Source organism: Tachysurus fulvidraco, chromosome 15, assembly GCF_022655615.1.
Source record: "Tachysurus fulvidraco isolate hzauxx_2018 chromosome 15, HZAU_PFXX_2.0, whole genome shotgun sequence".
NCBI classification, from domain to species: domain Eukaryota; kingdom Metazoa; phylum Chordata; class Actinopteri; order Siluriformes; family Bagridae; genus Tachysurus; species Tachysurus fulvidraco.
Window position 1 is genome coordinate 8,845,994 of NC_062532.1, and position 18,288 is coordinate 8,864,281.

The 18,288-nt window shown below is 39.3% G+C and overlaps 1 protein-coding gene and 1 long non-coding RNA gene across 2 annotated transcripts; both read left to right on the forward strand.

Moving 5' to 3' along the window:
- Window positions 1-4: 4 nt before the first annotated feature.
- Window positions 5-8,649, forward strand: LOC113639516 (tubulin epsilon and delta complex protein 2). The gene is made up of 10 exons (XM_027141397.2): window positions 5-236; window positions 322-420; window positions 491-546; window positions 2,024-2,534; window positions 2,620-2,673; window positions 4,302-4,380; window positions 4,986-5,118; window positions 5,457-5,555; window positions 5,978-6,165; window positions 7,321-8,649. The coding sequence occupies exons 2-10, from the start codon at window positions 323-325 to the stop codon at window positions 7,471-7,473; spliced, it is 1,371 nt and encodes a 456-aa protein (XP_026997198.2). The 5' UTR covers window positions 5-236; window position 322; the 3' UTR covers window positions 7,474-8,649.
- A 4,436-nt stretch (window positions 8,650-13,085) lies between these two features.
- Window positions 13,086-16,443, forward strand: LOC113639519. The gene is made up of 2 exons (XR_003439847.2): window positions 13,086-14,571; window positions 15,818-16,443. It is a non-coding gene; the product is annotated as an uncharacterized LOC113639519 (long non-coding RNA).
- The last annotated feature ends 1,845 nt before the right edge of the window (window positions 16,444-18,288 follow it).

The window sequence follows — 18,288 nt, forward strand, 5'->3', positions numbered from 1 at the left end:
TGTCAGACCTTAAAAAAAATTGTCAGACCTCTTTTAGCACGCTAGTGTATAACACGTGTATTAGACGGTTTCTGGTAGCTGCAGCAGAATAGAAGTTATTAACGTGAATAACGTGAACTAGTTACAACATATGCTGATTTATACAAATGTAACCGGTTATGAGTAAAGTTTCACTTCCTGGTGTGTGACTTGAAACTGCCACTTTATGAGGCGAGTGTATTAAACCAACGCTATATGTAAGTTATCCATGTTGTGCTTCCTGTGGATGTGTACACACGCACACACACAGAGCAGTTTACAGTTGATATATCTGTGTTTCAGCATGTCTTCACCTGTGGGTGAAGCGATCAGACTCTGCAGAGACGAGGAGCTGAAACTAACCCAAACTATCCGACAATATAAAGACATTTTACGGTCCATGTAAGTCGTGTTATTACTAGCTATGCTGGTTAGCTAATAGTTTTTAATAATAACGTGTGTCATTTGGCAGGAAAACACATGTGAAAGACAGCAGTGAAGCGGAAACGTCGACCAGCGTGAAACATGGTGAGATGAATCAACACAATACACACAAGTTCCAGTCGGGATGTAAACAACAACCATACATTAATGTAGCCCAAGGTTTTATGATAGTGCAACATGGTTCTATATGTTTGAATGAGCTCGTTCGAAGACGCGTCCGAAAGAAACAGTTCTCAGTTCAGTGTACTGGTGATTCGCTGCATCAGTTCAGTTATTCAAGCATGCGCAGTATCAACAGCTCGAGCTCACAGTTCTCTCAGCACAACATGTCTCAGTTCAGTGTACAGGAGTTACATATACTCCGGGATATTAGTTTATTTAGAGTCGGACTGACTGTCAGGCATGACCGAAAGTGAGTAACTTTAGTAACTTGTGGATCAGCGCTGACTCAAGACGCGAACTGTTTAGAACGAATCAGTCCGATTTGGTGAACCGGTTCATCCAGTTCACTAAAAAGAACTTGTTCAAAAGAACGATTCATTCACGAACTGGCCATCACTATTTACCCCAGAAAACCACCCAATCTAAAGGGACCTCCTTTACCTTGTCTTTGTGCGACCTACAGTGTTAGGCAGTGTTAGGTAATACACCTGGCCAATGAAAGGAAAGTCTGTTCGACAGTGTGATTATATAGTTTTCTTATTAGGTATACTCTTATAGGCTTACCTTTTAAACATTCTGGATAAACTTGATTTTAATAACAGACCGAAGCTGGGTGACTCTTCTGTTTGGTTTTGCGGCTCTGCTGACATCAAATCAATCAAATCAAATTTTATTTGTCACATAAACATACATACAGGGTACGATATCTGTATATAAGTATAAAAAAAGGAGTGCAATTTAGGATAAAAAACCCAAAGGGAGATAGATAATTAAAAAATTATAAACTAAATAAAAAACTATATAAAATATTGAAAATATAAGTGGAAAAATAATGTGTATACATAAATGTGTTTGGTTTTTAAAGATTGTCCTTAAAGTGTCCAGGTGCAGTATGGTGTGTAAATAGTGTATAGAGTGGCACTGTGCTGTGCAAGTCCAGAGTTAAAGTGTCAGTGCAAAAAAGGTGTGCATAAAAACAGTGAAGATGGAGGTCTAGTACTAGATCCTGGGTGTTTTCTGATTTAAACTCCGATGGCCTGCAGGAAGAAGCTTCTCCTCATTCTCTCTGTGACATGCAAGACTCTCTATCTGAAATAGATAAAGAAGCAAATACAGGTACCACATTAACTAAATACTCCCTTCACTGGCTGAACCAGGCATATTAGTTATTGATATAATAGCAACCATGTGTTCATCTCCAGAGCAGTTGTGGTGAAATAAACACTACAGTATAATCAAGTTTCTAGCTGTCACTGTAGATCACTTACATGCAGCATGACGTGAGGTAAACAAGCATAGACTCCATGTTGGCACTTTTGTCCAAACCCTTTCTTCACTCTAATTCACTGACTAACCACACAATGTGTATGATTAGCATCTTTTTTTTTTTTTTTTTTAGACGTTCCTCTGGAAGAGAGACAAGAGGTTGAGCTCCTAGAACAAGCTCTGAAAAAGGCTTTCAAAATCCGCAGCAGCTCTGCAGTTAGCGCGATTTACCAAGAAAAAACATTTTCAAGTAGCATTGCTAGAAATGCTCCTGCTGTTAATGACAGCGATAAAAGAAACCCACAAAAATCCTCATTGACCTTTGAAGTGAAAGGAAGCTGGCAGCGTGGAGAACAATTAAAACGCATTGCTGCCCGTGGAGACAGTGCTGCACGGCAGGATGTGGGCAAAACAGTGCCTTTATCTCAGCCCACAATCAAAGGGAAGCAGTCGGGAATAAAACCTTTTTTGACGCAGAAAACTACAAGAGTCAATGTCCAGATAAAGCCCTGTCAGATGACCAGATCTTCCCTAGAACCAGACAGAGGTGTGAAGAATGCCGGTGTATCTTCTACAGAAGAGAGAACTTCTTCAGATCAACAGATAAAAATGCAAAGTGTAGCATCATCTCCTAAAGAGCAATGGTAAAATTAGCCTCTGCTGTTTAGCATCAGTAGTCGTTCCTTATTTAAATTTCCTGCTGATTGTTATGTGCTTTCTGTGTTGCAGGGTGCCCTCTCCTTTTTTACCATCATGGCAGACACAACGAGCCAAAAAGAACAAGTTAGTGTGTGCGTGCCCATGTGTGGGGGTGTGTGTGTATGTGTATGTGTGTGCATGTATGTGTGTGTGCATGTTTTGAAACAAAATATGAACCTCCTTCTAGAAACAGCATTTTATTATACAGTGGTGTGAAAGTGTTGGCCCCATTCCTTTTTTTTTCATGTTTCAGCTGACACAAGTAATCCCAACATGCAGTTTCTAAATGAAGGTTCTTATTATTAAGGGAAAACAAAATCCAATCCCACATGGCCCTGTGTGAAAAAATGTTTGCCCCCCCTTTAAAATCATAACTTAACTAGTTTATCACACCTGAGTTCAATTTCTTTAGCCACACCCAGGCCTGTTCGCAATCAAGAAATCACTTAAATAAGACCTGACTGACAAAGTGAAGTAGACCAAAAGATTCTCAAAAGTTATGCATCCTGCAGAGATTCAAAGAAAATCAGGAAGAAATGAGAACGAAAGTATTTGAGATCTATCAGACTGGAAAAGGTTATGAAGCCATTTCTAAAGCTTTGGGACTCCGGCGAACCACAGTGTAGCCATTATCCACAAATGGCGAAAATCATGGAACCGTGGTGAACCTTCTCAGGAGTGGCCGCCCAACCAAAATTACCCCAAGAGCGCGGCAACGACTCATCCAAGATGTCACAAAAGACCACAACAACATCCAAAGAACTCAGGCCTTACTTGCCTTAGTTAAGGTCAGTGTTCATGACATCACCATAAGAAAGAGACTGGGCAAAAATGGCCTGCATGGCAGAGTTCCAAGAAAAAACGCACTGCTGAGCAAAAAGAACATAAAGGCTCATCTCAGATTTGCCAGAAAACATCTTGATGATCCCCAAGACTTTTGGGAAAATATGCTGTGAACTGACAAGACAAAAGTCGAACTTTTTGGAAGGTGTGTGTCCCATTACACCTGTCAACAGTAAAATATGGTGGTGGTAGTGTGGGTCTGGGGCTGTTTTGCTGCTCCAGGACCTGGAAGACTTGCTGTGATAAATGGAACCATGAATTCTGCTGTCTACCAAAAAATCCTGAAGGACAATGTGCAGCCATCTGTTTGTGGCCTCAAGCTGAAGCAAACTTGGGTTCTGTAGCAGGACAATGATCCAAAACACACCAGCAAGTCCACCTCTGACTGGCTAAAGAAAAACAAAATGAAGACTTTGGAGTGGTCTAGTCAAAGTCCTCACCTGAATCCTATTGAGATACTGTGGTATGACCTTAAAAATGTGGTTCATGCTCGACAACCTTCCAATGTGGCTGAATTACAACAATTCCGCAAAAATGAGTGGACCAAAATTCCTCCACATTGCTGTAACAGACTCCTTGCAAGTTATCGCTAAGGGTGCTGCTAACCAATTATTAGGTTTAGGGGCAAACACTTTTTCACACAGGGCCATGTAGGTTAGGATTTTGTTTTCCCTTAATAATAAAAACCTTCATTTAAAGACTGCATGTTTTGTTTACTTGTTAATTTTGACTAATATTTAATTTTTAAAAAAAAATTAAAAATCAGGAAGGGGCCAACACTTTTTCACACCACTGTATGTCATATATTGACATTGAGCTTTATTTGAATATCTCAGAAGTTAATTTGCCAGTTGTGTGACTATTACCAGGCTGTGGAATAAAGTTTTGACCAGACATTCTAAGGCTGTACCAGAGAGAGACCACTCCAAGAAGAGACTTATTAGTACTGTATCCTTACAGAATTGGTTAAAGAAGAAGAACAATCCAGTGCCTCCTTTCTTTTGTTTTCAATGCCATCTATTCAAAGTTTGCAACAGATCCGAGCAGCTAATTTGTGCTTTTGGTGGAGCAAACACCAAGGTTCAAATAAATGAATCACTAAATTTATGTTTAGAAATTTGTTTGTGTGGCATTATTTGTAACCTGTCAGTTGGCTTCGAGTAGGAATTACAAAAGGGACTAAAAAAATCGAATCCTGTGTGCTTGATCTTAACGTGGGCTATGGTTTTTGATATTTTGGTAGATTTGAATTACCTGCCTTAGGTATACGTCTAGTACTAACACGTATGTATTAAGAAACACTAATGTATCAGTCTCTGCTCTGAGCAGTTTATATTCTGCAATGTTATGGTGTTAATTTGTTTTTAAGATGTCTTTTTATTTGCCACAGTTTTTCATATGTTCCATCTTTCTGATAATCTGTTTATAATGATGGTATTATTTATTATGACACAGCTGCCTTATTTTGCCCTCAGTCCAAACATCGATTGTTCTACATCACTCAGAATATTTTGATCAGCATCTTATGGCTCCTTGACCTCTAAATGTGCCAGTTTCCCACAGAATGGGCTTCTGTCCACAAAGCAACCATGGAAGCAGAGCTGGATGTCCTTACGCAGCTAGGGCTGGACCTGACTCACTGCTATAACGCGGAGCTCCAAAGCCACCAAATGGGATGGAGTCCAGGTAGTAGATTATTAAAAGAACAGGCTTGAAGAGAGAGAACACTCTTCAGGGAGTCTGCAAGAGATCATAACAGAAGGGTGTAGGAGGAGAGACTGAGAGATGAGCCACAAGACCAGAGGGAGTAATGTGGAATTAAAGCTTTCAGGCAGCTCATTCAGGAGAGAATTGATCTAATGCTCCCATCTGATTTAACACAACAGTAATAATATAGTTTATATTCTGGCAGCTTTTAAAAGGCAAGTAAGTGTTGTTGCCTATGTGCAAACTGCACTCCTCCAGTTAAGGGGTATGTGAAAATATCTTGCACTCTGTTTGTTTGTTTGTGTATGTCTGTACAGAACCATCCACAGAGAAGGAATATGAATCTCTACTAATGCTGGCAGGCCTGGAAAAAATGATGGGCCTGGTCATTAAGGAAGCTGGTCGCCTCAAAAAAGGTATTTAATGAAGCCTTTCTGATAAAGGTTACAACAGAATAGAGCTTTTTACACTGGCATAGCTCAGTATTTAATTCAGTCTTAATGCATGTTCATTTCACTAACTTTGTATCAGATTATTTAGCATTTATCATATAGAGTGATAAATCCTTGCACGTAAACAGCCAGAGATGAGCTCCATATCTAGATGGACCAACAAGGTTGGTGTGTTTCATAAAACTGGTCTCTTTCCATTCATGAAAGATTTATGTACAAATCTTGGGATTACCTGAAATATTTGTAAAAGAGGAAAATATAGAATATAGAGGAATATAGATCAGTGGCATCCATTCTTATCTGCAAAGGTACGGTAAGAGTGCAGGGTTTTGCACCCATCATGCAAGAGTCAAATATATAAATAATGTATAAATGGTTTCCCTCAGATTGGGAGAGGAAGATGGCATGGTGGCATGGAGCATTGTGTCCACTGCGCAGTAGGGTTGAGTGGCACATCTCAGGGCAACCCTGTCTGCCCCCATTACTGGCCTATAGCAGCAAGGTAGAGCTAGAAGATCTGCACAGCCTGAGACTACAGGTAGCTCAGCTGAAGCTGGAGATCCACATGCACCAGGTAAGAGATTATTCTCACCCCTCAAATTTCAGAAACATATCTTTCTATGCTCACTTGCTGATGTATGATTTTAGAAAATTAAAACAATTTGTGCAGATTACTTTAAACTACATAAAACAGGAATAATACAATAATAATTCCTGTAAAATAGGAAAAAAGTGAAAACAGTGATGTGTTACATGAGCAGAGTCACACTTGGCATATTTCAGTCTTTATCCTGAGTGGATCTTTCCTCTTTTCTTTCTATTTATTTTTAAGGTTTTTAATCCATTACCACATACACATCATTTCAGGTCTGGTTTTGTATTGAGTAGGTGTTGATCAATCTATAATTTAGTTCAGAAATTGCCGGTTATAAATGACAAAATACGAGGAGTAATTTAATAATGTTCATCAAAACATCAACTTGTGTTCATCAAAAAGAACCTGTGTGAAAGGCAAAGGTATACAAGTGTCGGCTTTTGTTAAGGAAATATGTCATTTAAACACTTGTTTGGATGTTCAGGCCCACACTTTCTGCCCACACATTTGGCAAGGCAGAAATATCAGATTTCGTTCAAGTAATATTTCAGTGTAAATGAACCTTTAAGATGCAAATATAAAGTTTTAAGGACAAGGAAGAAAGTAACAATAATGCATGACCTTATCCAGTCACTCTATCAGAGACTAACACAGCTAACAACTCTAAATATGAAAACAGTTCAACACTCCAGTAAGGACTACAGTTAGCACTGTGTACTTACTTACTGATGGTTTATACAGCACCTGTAATAACAGGTTGGTACATCTGCACCATTGCTGTTTTATTAGACTATGTTGTGAAATAAAGCAGGAAATGATTCATCACTTGTTTAACCTTCTTTGGCATATATATGTCTGAGCCATAGCACCTCTGCTTTTCTCTTAAATACAATGACATCATACTTTTACATTCAGGTTGCAGCATCTTCCTTCATGCCTCGAGCCAGTTTATATTTAAGCTCCTTTTATTTCCAGTTTCAGCCCCTTGAGATCATTTTACTTTTCTGACCTCAAGAAGGAAGCCTTTAATCAAATCTATTTTATGCCTGGACAAATTTACTACCTAAAAGTTTTTAACTGTGTTTTATTCCATTACACATATGATAGCAGCTTTTTGCATTTTTCTTACTACAGGCCATGTGTGATGCACTCCTATATCTGATCAGTGATTCCTCCTCCTCTGGGCACCTCAGTGCTACAGCCCTACGTGGTGTGTATTCGCTTCTGGGAGAGGGAGGTGCTCAATTTCCGAGCCTGGTTTTGGACATCGATTCAGTTCAAACATAAAGAAAGACGACATTCATTTTCACATCGAGTGGACAAAGTGATGACCCTGGACTGATTTAGGCCCTATGCACAGATTGGATACTATGCTCCTACACCAGACACAAGCAGGATTTTTATGCTGTATGTGTTCGACAGATGTCTATTCAAATGCCTCTTATCTGCTGTGTTAAATACTGATAGCCAAGAGCCTGCAGCTGCTTGGCTGCAGCAGGAATAAATCTGCCAGCTGCAGTTAACAGCTGTCTCTCATCTATTTACCTCCATTTTAAATCAGGAGTTGATCTGTAAGCTCATCAGCAGCTTTTACATTTCAAGTATCTATATTACAAAGTCTGTTAATATGCATGTTGTGGTCTCATGTGTCTCATGAGTCATGTTTTTCTGAGTTTTTACCAGACAGCACCATGATACAAATTAGATTAGATTAAGCTGTGCCTGCCCCCCCGGTTTGCACCTTCTGCCATTACATAGATTATTGTGTGTGTTGAAAGCAACGAAACATGCAAAATAAGAAGATTGAGCACCTGGGGGTTTCTTGATAGTGCTTGAAATGGTAATCACAATTTTGCAAAGAATTTGGGAATAAATTAGATTTTATTTTACTATTGAAATTTAAATCTCCAGAGGACAATCACTGAACTTTTATAATCCTGTATCCTCTTAAATGTGTAAACCATTTATATAAAAATAAGAATTATGCATAGAAACACAAACACAATTGGTCCATAAATAAATGACAGCCAAGTGCTTGTTAAGAATTTAGATTGCATAGGCAAAAAGTTATTTATTTGTTTCCATCTCACTCAGATATTCTGTCTGTGATCAGTGGATTATTTTTAATTATTCTGCAGGCTTAAAGAAGTTATTACATACTATAATGCAAGAACCAATATAGGCAGACACATTTATACAATTAGTTACCATTTGTATTATTTCCTGTTATTTTGGGAAAAGGGAGAATGTCTCTATTCTACAACTGACTTAAAAACAGAATTGTGTAGTTTATGAATAAGACAGCAGTGTTTATTGTCTGCAGGTCTGATTTAAAAAAAATCTATTCTTGGGTATCTAGCAAATATATCCCATAAGAACAGGCAAACACATTTGGCAGAGTATACATATTAGCTGGGCCTTCAAATAAAATACTACTGGAAATAAATTGCTTATCAAAAAATATAGAATCACAATCCAGTTATTGACACTTACAGGTTATCGAGAGTCCCAGCAGATGAGATCACGCTGAGATAAGAACTAGTGAAGTTTTCCTCACTGATCTGATCCTGCATGTGTAATCATGTATTTTTTAGCACAATGAACCAGTTTTTAAATGTCTCCTTGGTTACACAGAAGACATGAATGACACATTGGTTTTATGCAGCGTTATATGTCAACTACATAGCTTTTATGCACAGCATAGATTTAACATGCTGCCAGCTCAACAGTGTGACTCATCCTTTGCAATACAATGAAAGTCCGATTTGTCATCAGTGTAGAGTGTACGCAGTGTGATCAGTGTGCTCCATGACTTGTATGAGCACTTTATTTATGCCAGACTCTTGTAGGTGAAAGTGAGATCCTGGCCATGTAGGCTGGTCCAGACGGGGGGGACAGGTGGTGCTGGTTGGAGCCTCCTCCAACCCCTACGCACTCCTCCTTTCTCAGTGACTCACCAAGAAAATGGGGAAACCAAAAGAGAGCACAACAAAGTGGACAAACAACAGATGAGGCATCCACCCCACATACATGAACTCACTCACATTTAAACCACCAAGCTCATCCTTATATCATCAATGCATTGACCTGCTTTAACGGAGGGAAAGACATGTAGGTGACTATGGTGTATGGCTTGTAATTCCATGCAATCGTGAAACAAGATGATTCTCTATAATGATGAAGTTTCAAGTGATATTCCTTCCAGTCATGATCTATAATGTGTCTCAAAGGCATAACCGAGTGTTTGTCTGATGCCAAGCGCTCTCAGTGTTTACAATCATTGATTCTTGGCTCACATACTCTGGGATGACAGATTTCCTTAACCCCCATATTCTGCTCTGTCACACTAATTCATTCTGTATATTTTACTATAAATGGAACTATATTGCTTAACATGATGTTGGTAAAGTTTTGTGAGGAGATTTTTTAAATAACTTTTGAAACAAAGAGGAATGAGAGTGTGTGTGTGCCCTGCGATGGGTTGGCACTCCGTCCAGGGTGTATCCTGCCTCGATGCCCGATGACGCCTGAGATAGGCACAGGCTCCCCGTGACCTGAGAAGTTCGGATAAAGCGGTAGAAAATGAATGAATGAATGAAACAAAGAGATGAACTTAATTCTTGTCACAGCCTATATCTATGCTTTTTACTTTCATTTGTGAGTGCACATGTTCTCAGGAGGATCCCCAGATAACACTTTAAGTTTAAGTTAAGTTACATATGCTTCGAGCCTTGTGTGTCAGTTACAGTATGTGTCACTTATAAGCCTGATTAGACATGTAGGCCTTTTGATATCTGATCGTCTCCTCTTATGGAGCTACTTTGTCGATCCTGATGTTCTAGCCCTGGTTGGAGTCTCGTTGCCTGGTGGTCACCCTGCCAAGGATTCATGGGATTGCTGTGGCTGGTGCTGCTATGCCTTGAGCCATTGTTGCGTCAGTCAGCTGTATGTTCTGGACTTTATCAGCAATCGTTTGAAGACTTTGGCAGGAAGGAATAAGTGGTACACTCAGCGTCTGCGCTAACCCATTAGTTCCTTAGGAGCTCTCGGTTGCGCTATTATGAATTGTTGTAAAAGTGACATAATTTACATTTACATTATTTACTGTCCAGTGTCACCCAAATGAGGATGGGTTTCCTCCTGAGCTTGGTTCCTCTCAAAAGTTTTAGGCAGGTGTGAAAAACTGCTGTAAACAGAATGCTTTCAAAAATGGAAGTGTTAAACATTTATTTTCATAAATGAACAAAATGCAGTGAATGAACAAAAGAGAAATCTAAATCAAATCAATATTTGGTGTGACCACCCTTTGCCTTCAAACCAGCAGCAATTCTTCTAGGTACACTTGCACACAGTTATTGAAGGAACTCGGCTGCTAGGTTGTTCCAAACATCTTGGAGAACTAACCACAGATCTTCTGTGGATATAGGCTTTCTCACATCCTTCTGTCTCTTCATGTGATCCCAGACACACTCGATGATGTTGAGATCAGGGCTCTGTGGGTGCCATGCCATCACTTTATGCTGGTTTGAAGGCAAAAAAATAACACCAAATATTGATTTGATTTAGATTTTTCTTTTGTTTGCTCACTTTGTATATGTGTGTGTGTATATGTGTGTGTGTGTGTGTGTGTGTGTGTGTGTGTGTGTGTGTGTGTGTGTGTGTGTATATATAAAGGTTTTTTGTTTTGTCCTGCTGCCCTGTGTAAATACATAGTATTATAAATAGTGGCAGCCATTATCTCACACTCCTAATGCTAAAAGCAATGAAAATGGATTTAGTTTTGTTAATTAGTTCTCAATATTCACTGTTAACCATATAGGCAGTTTTAGAAGACAAGTGGGAGAACTGCAACTGAAGGCCACCAGATATTTATTTTTTATTCATAATTTTTTTCTGTGCCCCTGCCAACAGCACATTTGTCCTCATGTGCAGTATGCCACAACATCTTGTCCCATTTAACCCTTTTTCTGTGATTCCACTCTATGCTTCGGATATGCTGGCGTGTGAAGTTAAAGCTGCCAGTGCTGAGTCATCGCACTCATCAGTAACAGTGTTTGCCCCTACTTGCTGTGGAACCACTTCACAAACTGAGAGGGTGAATTGCAGTCTCTGCATCCTGAAGTAGTTTAGCTTTGCTCTAAATAGTAGTGCCTTGAGGGTTAAACAGTATTTCAGAGGATAACATACTGTGGCACAATGTTCAGTATCTTTTATTTACAGATGATTTTTCCAAACATTTGAATTGTTTTAAGTGTTTTCTAAATCAGCTTCTGGTACTGAACCGTCAGTTCATGGGGATTTTTGTTGATGGACATCATTAACCATGTCAAACTTCAATTCAGGTCTCATATTATCAGTCCAAAGTCTAGACACATGGAATAAAGACACTTAACTAGGATGCACTGTAAAATATGATGCACTTTCCTTCTTTATTTATTTGTTTTTTTTTTTACTTATCAATTTTGACTCAACTTTTTCATTTCTGCTTTGTCTCAGTATTTTCTAATCATTCTGTAATACTCTTGTCACTGCTAGTCTAGTTGTGATCATTGAAGGAAACATCAAATATAGAGAGTTAAAAATCACAACTTCTCTCTCTAATCTCTACAGTAGCCCTCTCTTCAGTCCTTTAGCTGGGATTTGTGTCTCTGGATTGATTTTCTTTTCTCTACGGTCAAAAACCCCTTCAGTATCCAGATCGTGTAGAAACTCCACATGGACATCCATACAAAACCGTTTTTCCAAGCACTTGGCAACCTGCCTTTGTCTGCTGCTGCGTGGGTGGGTGAGGGTGTGTGGGCACGCACAGGAGTGTGTGTGTGTATGAGTGTGTGTGGAGGGTTTAATCATCCACAGAGTGAGGGTGCAGAGCTCATCTGTGCTCTCAGATGGAATTCCCTCTGTTTGATCACTAACAAAGATAAAAAAAATTACTTGAAATTGCAGGATACTGCATAATATTCTTGTGTCTTTAAAGCTGTCACATGCTCATATTAACTGTTCTTTTGGGATATATTTGTTATTCTGTTCCTGTAAGGAAGAACGACTGCAGGGATCCCTGGAAAAGTGAGACATGGATTTTAAATGGTTAACTCCCACCCTCCCTTCCTCTTTCCAGCTCTCCTTTTGATCCCCATTCCTCTGCTCTTCTTCATCGTCACACTGCGGCTTTAGCCAATCACTTCTGGTGTCCGGCCCCTTCACTGCATCTTTACTCCACCCCCTGCCTTTGGCACATTATATACCCGCACACAGTCTAGCTGGGAGAGTGTTCAACATGCTGCTGCGGATTCACAGTGCAGATTATTGGAACACTGCACAGCCTAGAAAGAGAGGAGGACTGTGCAGGGACTTCAGACCTTTTTTGCTGGTCATACTCATCTTGCACATAGTTTCACATCTGCCTGTTTAGATCTTTTCTCAAATCAGGACTGGATTTGGAGTACAGTAGAGGAAGTTTCCACCTGGCCTCCAACAAACTCAAGGTAATTGAGGCTAAAGGCATTTGGTTTTTAAGATGGGCTGTACTACAGGGCACCTGACATGCCAGCCCCAGCCTTCTTCAAGCACCAACCAAGAGGGACAGACTCAGGAGGGGGCAGCTAAAGTACCAGAGGTCCTGTCATCTTTGGAGAGGCTTTCTCAGGCAACAGGGGGCATGGAGAAATCTTGGTATCGTTGCATCTTCCCCTTTGGAATCATCTCACTGGTGATTGGTATAGCTGGCACAAGCGTGACCTACACATACAATGATCTCCCTCAGACCAAGGTGGTGTCAGTGGTCTTGCTGATTGTCGGGCTGGTCCTGGTGGTAATGGCTGCTGCCTGTTGGACAGCACATAAGAAGAAACGCAGGAAAAAGAAAGAGGCAGGCCCATTTACCACTGAACAGTGTCCTCTGTGACTGAGGGGAGAGACTAGAAGGATGAAGATTTGATTTACAACACGTGGAGTTGTTATAGCACCTTGCCTTTTGTTTAGCATTTTGTTTTGCCAAACGTCTGCCCATGTGTTCACTCAGGAAGCAGTAGTGTGAACATGCAAATAGGACAGCTGGCCAGTGTGTTCAGGATACCCCCAGGGAGCAAAGGAACCTACTGGACAAATATAAGGGTTCACACACATGGTTTACCACCACTCAGCAAGTGTCTGGTGTCAAAACAACTCCAGAGCCACATATACATTTAAGACTCTAAACGCTTGGGCCGTAACACCAAGCCTCTGGTGAAGTCAGTGCTGCCGTCAACACAGCCGTCAGTCCCCTGCATTCCTGCCCTTGGGGCCAAATCGCTACCCAAGGCTAGCAAAGAAGTGATCCTGTGAGGGCAACAAGACACCGCGACGAAAAGCAGAAGTGCAAATCCGTAATCGGTGCACGTCATTCTCCTGTCCTGTGACACTACAGCAATGTGTGAGCTTTTTTATGCAATGGGAGAGTGGAACCTGAGCCGAGCTTCAGCTAGTCGCTACTGGAGAGAGAAGGCATGAGCAGGAAACATTGCTTATGTGTGTGCGTGCAGGCAGAAATACGGAGAACTGAAAGCATGGTGCATGGAAATTCTACTTCATTCTCTTTCCCGGTTTTCTGATATCAGGCTGGGTGTAGTGGATGCTTGGAAAGCAGTGACCATTTCCCTTGAAATCAACCTTCTTTCTGATTTCAGTTCCTGACTTCGATCAATACAGCTGATCTGGCTAGGCAAGTAGATTGATTACCTGTAGCATGTGTGTTGAGTTAGAGTTGGAACTGAATTCTATAGGAAGGTGTGCTCCTCTGTGCACCAAAAGCGGTTTAGTTGAGGATTTTTAATATTATAAACATTTATAAACCTCTGGTTTCTTCGCTGTAGGTGTGTGCCTCTAATCACTCTCAGGCCATTGCACAGCAGCATTTAAGGAATATATAAGTAAAAATAACAAACCAAAGCCCAAAGAAAAAAATATATAATGTATTTTGTCTGCAGAGATTTTATTTCCCTGCCTCACAGATAATGATGTTTCTGAAAGAGAAAAAAATGCAAGAGGACACCAGATGTCAACACTCACGTTTACTTCACTCGTGTGCCTTGAGCAAGTGGGACTCAAGTGGTGTACAATACCTTCTCAACATCGTTCTCTTTGGCCTTTGCTCTTCATAAATCCATTGGACAACATCAGATTTTCCATTCAAGCTAATCCCAATTCTCATGTAATTTCTGGCTTATGGAGTTACCTTCTATCAACTCCCCTTCCGCTGCCCTTCTGTCACTCCCAGCTCATAAACTCCATTCTCCTGTTCCTCAAACTGCCATTGTTTCTGCATTTCATATCCGTCCCCATGGTGGAAATACCAATCATTACACTGTGTCAGGAATTTTTTCCATTTGAAGAAAGCCCTTCATCCAGGTTGGTAGACAAACACCAGATTAATGGACTTGACAAGGTTGTCATTATGTTGGCTTTTCATTACCATCATTATTTAATTTATTTCCCATGGATGAAGGAATTGGTTTGTGAAATATTCATGTGTTGTTCACCTATTCAGCTCTGGTTGTATACTGAGAAACCTAGTTTGTGTAATCCTTATGATTGGTAGAATGATGTTTCATTGAAGTGCGATAAAAAGTGAATCATTATCATTATGCATGAAACTGAATCCATTATTTTATTATACTTTATAATATTATTATAAGATAATTATTTTTATTATATTTATTTGACAGTTAGAACCTCCTGGCTCATTCAGATAGAGAAAGGTTTCTAATAATAGCATCAGTGAAGAGAAACAGAACGTAGGCAGGATATGCATGAAGACAGTTATTGTAGAATATCCGTCTTTCAGACTACATTCACACATTTGCACAGTGGGAATTCCCCTGAGTGTCTCCATGAAACTAATGGAGGATAATTGTATAATTGCAGCCATAAACTTTCATTAACACTCAATTGCAGAACTAGTTTTATTATTATTATTATTATTATTATTATTATTATTATTATTATTATTATTGAGTTATTTAAATGTCTCAGTATCTTAATGCTCATTGAAAGTTCTTTCTGTGAACTCTTAGGGTAATTGGAAAATAATTCCTCCCTTTGTTTTTGCAAAGGAAAGGTGTGCCTTGTGAAAGGGAAAACAATATGCTATAGTGGTCTTTTCAACAATGCAGAATGCTGTTGCTGCCTGCGTTAAATCGAACACTGCTTAAGTGGAAGGAATTGTAGGGACCAGATATTGGAGAAAATCATGTGTAACTGATATAACCAGGAGATAATATGAAGAAATTATGTAGACCAGTAAATTGGGGGAAGTGTTTGCAAAATAATCCATCTGTGGTATGAAATTAAGGGATGAGTGATGGTGAACCATTCAGTGATCATCTGACTGATCGTTATCTGATCAATATCTGAAAACATAGCTTGGTGAATACTTAATGATGACTGAAAGATTGAGGGTCTTATATAGTTAATATTAGTCTAATATTGACCATCTCTTCTATCTGTGCCATGGGAGGTGACGTAGAGTAGCCAGACAGTAAACATGACACGGTGATCTATGCCTGTGTGTTAAGGGCTCGGTTAAGTGTGAACTTATCAGCTGTGGCAAAAGACTATTGCTCTCAGGTCATGACTTGGCCCACATTCTCCACAGGCATACAAGGTGAGATGACAAAATATAGAGAAGGATACAAAGCTGCAGAGAGATGAGCAATTTCATTGAGGGAAAGAGCATGGAAGAAATCTGCCACGTGCTTGGAATGAAGAAAGATCCGTAGCCAGACATCTCTCTCTCTCTCTCTCTCTCTCTCTCTCTCTCTCTCTCTCTCTCTCTCTCTCTCTCTCTCTCTCAATATGCAGCTACCCACTTGTGCCCTCCATACACTCCAGCTGTATATTCGTTCATTGAGCTATGGCTTTGTAAATGCACTCTACAGCTGTACATTCATACAGTAGATGCCAAGTTATTAAAGACAGTTTTATTTTAAAACCCTGCTTTAGTACAAAGAGGAAATTGTGTGTTGTGTATGACCTTTATTTTGCTGCTTGAAAAGGGGGGAAAAGGAAAAATCTACCTCTTTTTCTCTGGGGTATACTTTATTGGATTGGCCTTTAGTGTGCCTATGCACTGCAGAGTATTATCTAGCTGGAGGTGAATATATGCTAACCTGTGACCTGTAATGTATTTAGCTATGTTAGTTATGTAAATACCAACTTATATTTATATATTTATACTCCTATTTAAACACATTTTTTATTGTATTAAAAAATGCTAATAGAGATGGGCCTTCTGTGTTTTTATTAGGCTGATAAAGTAAAAAGTATTAAATGTGCTTTATTCATTAATTGTTAATTAAACAATGTAACATGATGTGGGTGTTTCTCAAGCATTTTTGTATACCTCAGATTGTTAGGAAAGCAACACTAATTTTCAGCACAAATTGATGTATGAATCATGGTGTATAACTGTCAATACACTTGATTTTTAATAACCACTTCTTTGAAAGGTCAGCTAAGGCACAGATACATCCTGGATGTTACAGCAAACCAATTTAAGGCACGCATGTAAACCAATTTGATTGAGGGAGGAAACCCAGACGGACAGAGTAAGCTGGGCTCAGGCTTGAAGCAGGATCCTGGAGCTGTAATCGACATTGTTTAAAACTGTAGTACACTTACAAATGTGGTTTATGTCTACAGATAAGACAATCTTCTGCCTATATGGCTAAATTTTATTAAACACAGCTGCACTATTCACAACTAATGTTCCCTGTCATTCTTAATAAATGATCTAACACAAAATGTATAGCATTTCTTTCATTTTAGATTAGACTTTTGGGTGTTAACTAAAGGTATACGTTTTTAAAATGATCTGAGCTAAGATAGTTGTTGAAGAACCAAGTGAGGTAGGGGCAAAAGATCAAACTGAAAAACCTTTTGAAGATTGGTTCTATACTTTAGATAACTGTGTGTGTGTTGGCAAATTGTTGATACACAAACTGTACTGTACTGATGACACTGTGGGCTTAACCTCAAGCTAAACACCATAATACATTTAGCAACAACAATAGTGAAATAAAAATGAATAATAATAATGATGATGATTATTATTATTATTATTATTAACAGCTAATGATAAATGTTAGCATTATTTATTTATTTAATTTTATTAATTTAATAAATTAATCTCTGCCTTCCTTTTCCAAAGATATCCTTTTCCATGAACGCAGTGCTGTAGTGTATTCCTAATTACATTGTACAGTCCATTATGCATCACAGTGTGTTTACTTTATGACTATCGTTTCACATCCTCTTTTGCACGTTCCCGCAGTGACGCCAATCTATTAACTTCTCTTCCACAAACCCCATCCTGGGTTCCACCAGGGTCATGTGAGGTGTTGTCCCAGTAACTCAAATTATCTGCTGAAAATTTTTCCAGGCTCCTATTCCTCTTTTGTCTGCTCTACATTATTTGAACATTCACAGGTAAACTGCACACTGACTCACTTAATAAAAGAAAAAAACTTAAATGACAAATGAAGCCCAGTGACTGGGTAGCGTGTGAGCATTTGGACAGGAAGCAAGTTGATTCAGGGAAAAGGGGAAAGGGCGAGAGCAGGACAGAGGAGGAAGCTCCGGGTTTGGGAGGGTCAGTGCAGATTACAGGAATTCAGGCCCACCGACCTTTTCCTCCCTCTCCACCCAGTATTGGCTTGGCAAGCATGACATCTTTTTCCTGATTTCACACTCACATGTTCAGTGGTCATTAAAGCAACAAATAAATCATCATGGCAGTTATACATGAAAATATTGGATTGCTTTACCAAACAGCAGCACATTAAGACAGAGCTTTAATAAAATGATACGTAACTTACGCTAAATATTTCATTCATCTCATTCAGTTACATGTAATGCTCATAGATTATATCTAATAGCATCTATATTTATTTCTGGATTTCTAACAAAAAACAACTTAATCTAATCTTTTAAAACAAATAATATTACAGTCTCCTAAAAGTTTATGTGCAGCTTGTTTTAATATCCTAACCTTTTTTTGAGGTGGGGTGGTGGGTTTGTAGGAGTGGGGGGTGATGGAGTATAGAGATAATTAGCTAGCCTGAGAGC

Excerpts from the sequence above, each read along its gene's own strand:
- LOC113639516 (XM_027141397.2), top strand. The coding sequence starts at position 323 with ATGTCTTCACCTGTGGGTGAAGCGATCAGACTCTGCAGAGACGAGGAG. Across the intron at positions 547-2,023 it reads GTCGACCAGCGTGAAACATG|ACGTTCCTCTGGAAGAGAGA; the intron begins GTGAGATGAATC and ends TTTTTTTTTTAG. Across the intron at positions 6,166-7,320 it reads TGGAGATCCACATGCACCAG|GCCATGTGTGATGCACTCCT; the intron begins GTAAGAGATTAT and ends TTCTTACTACAG.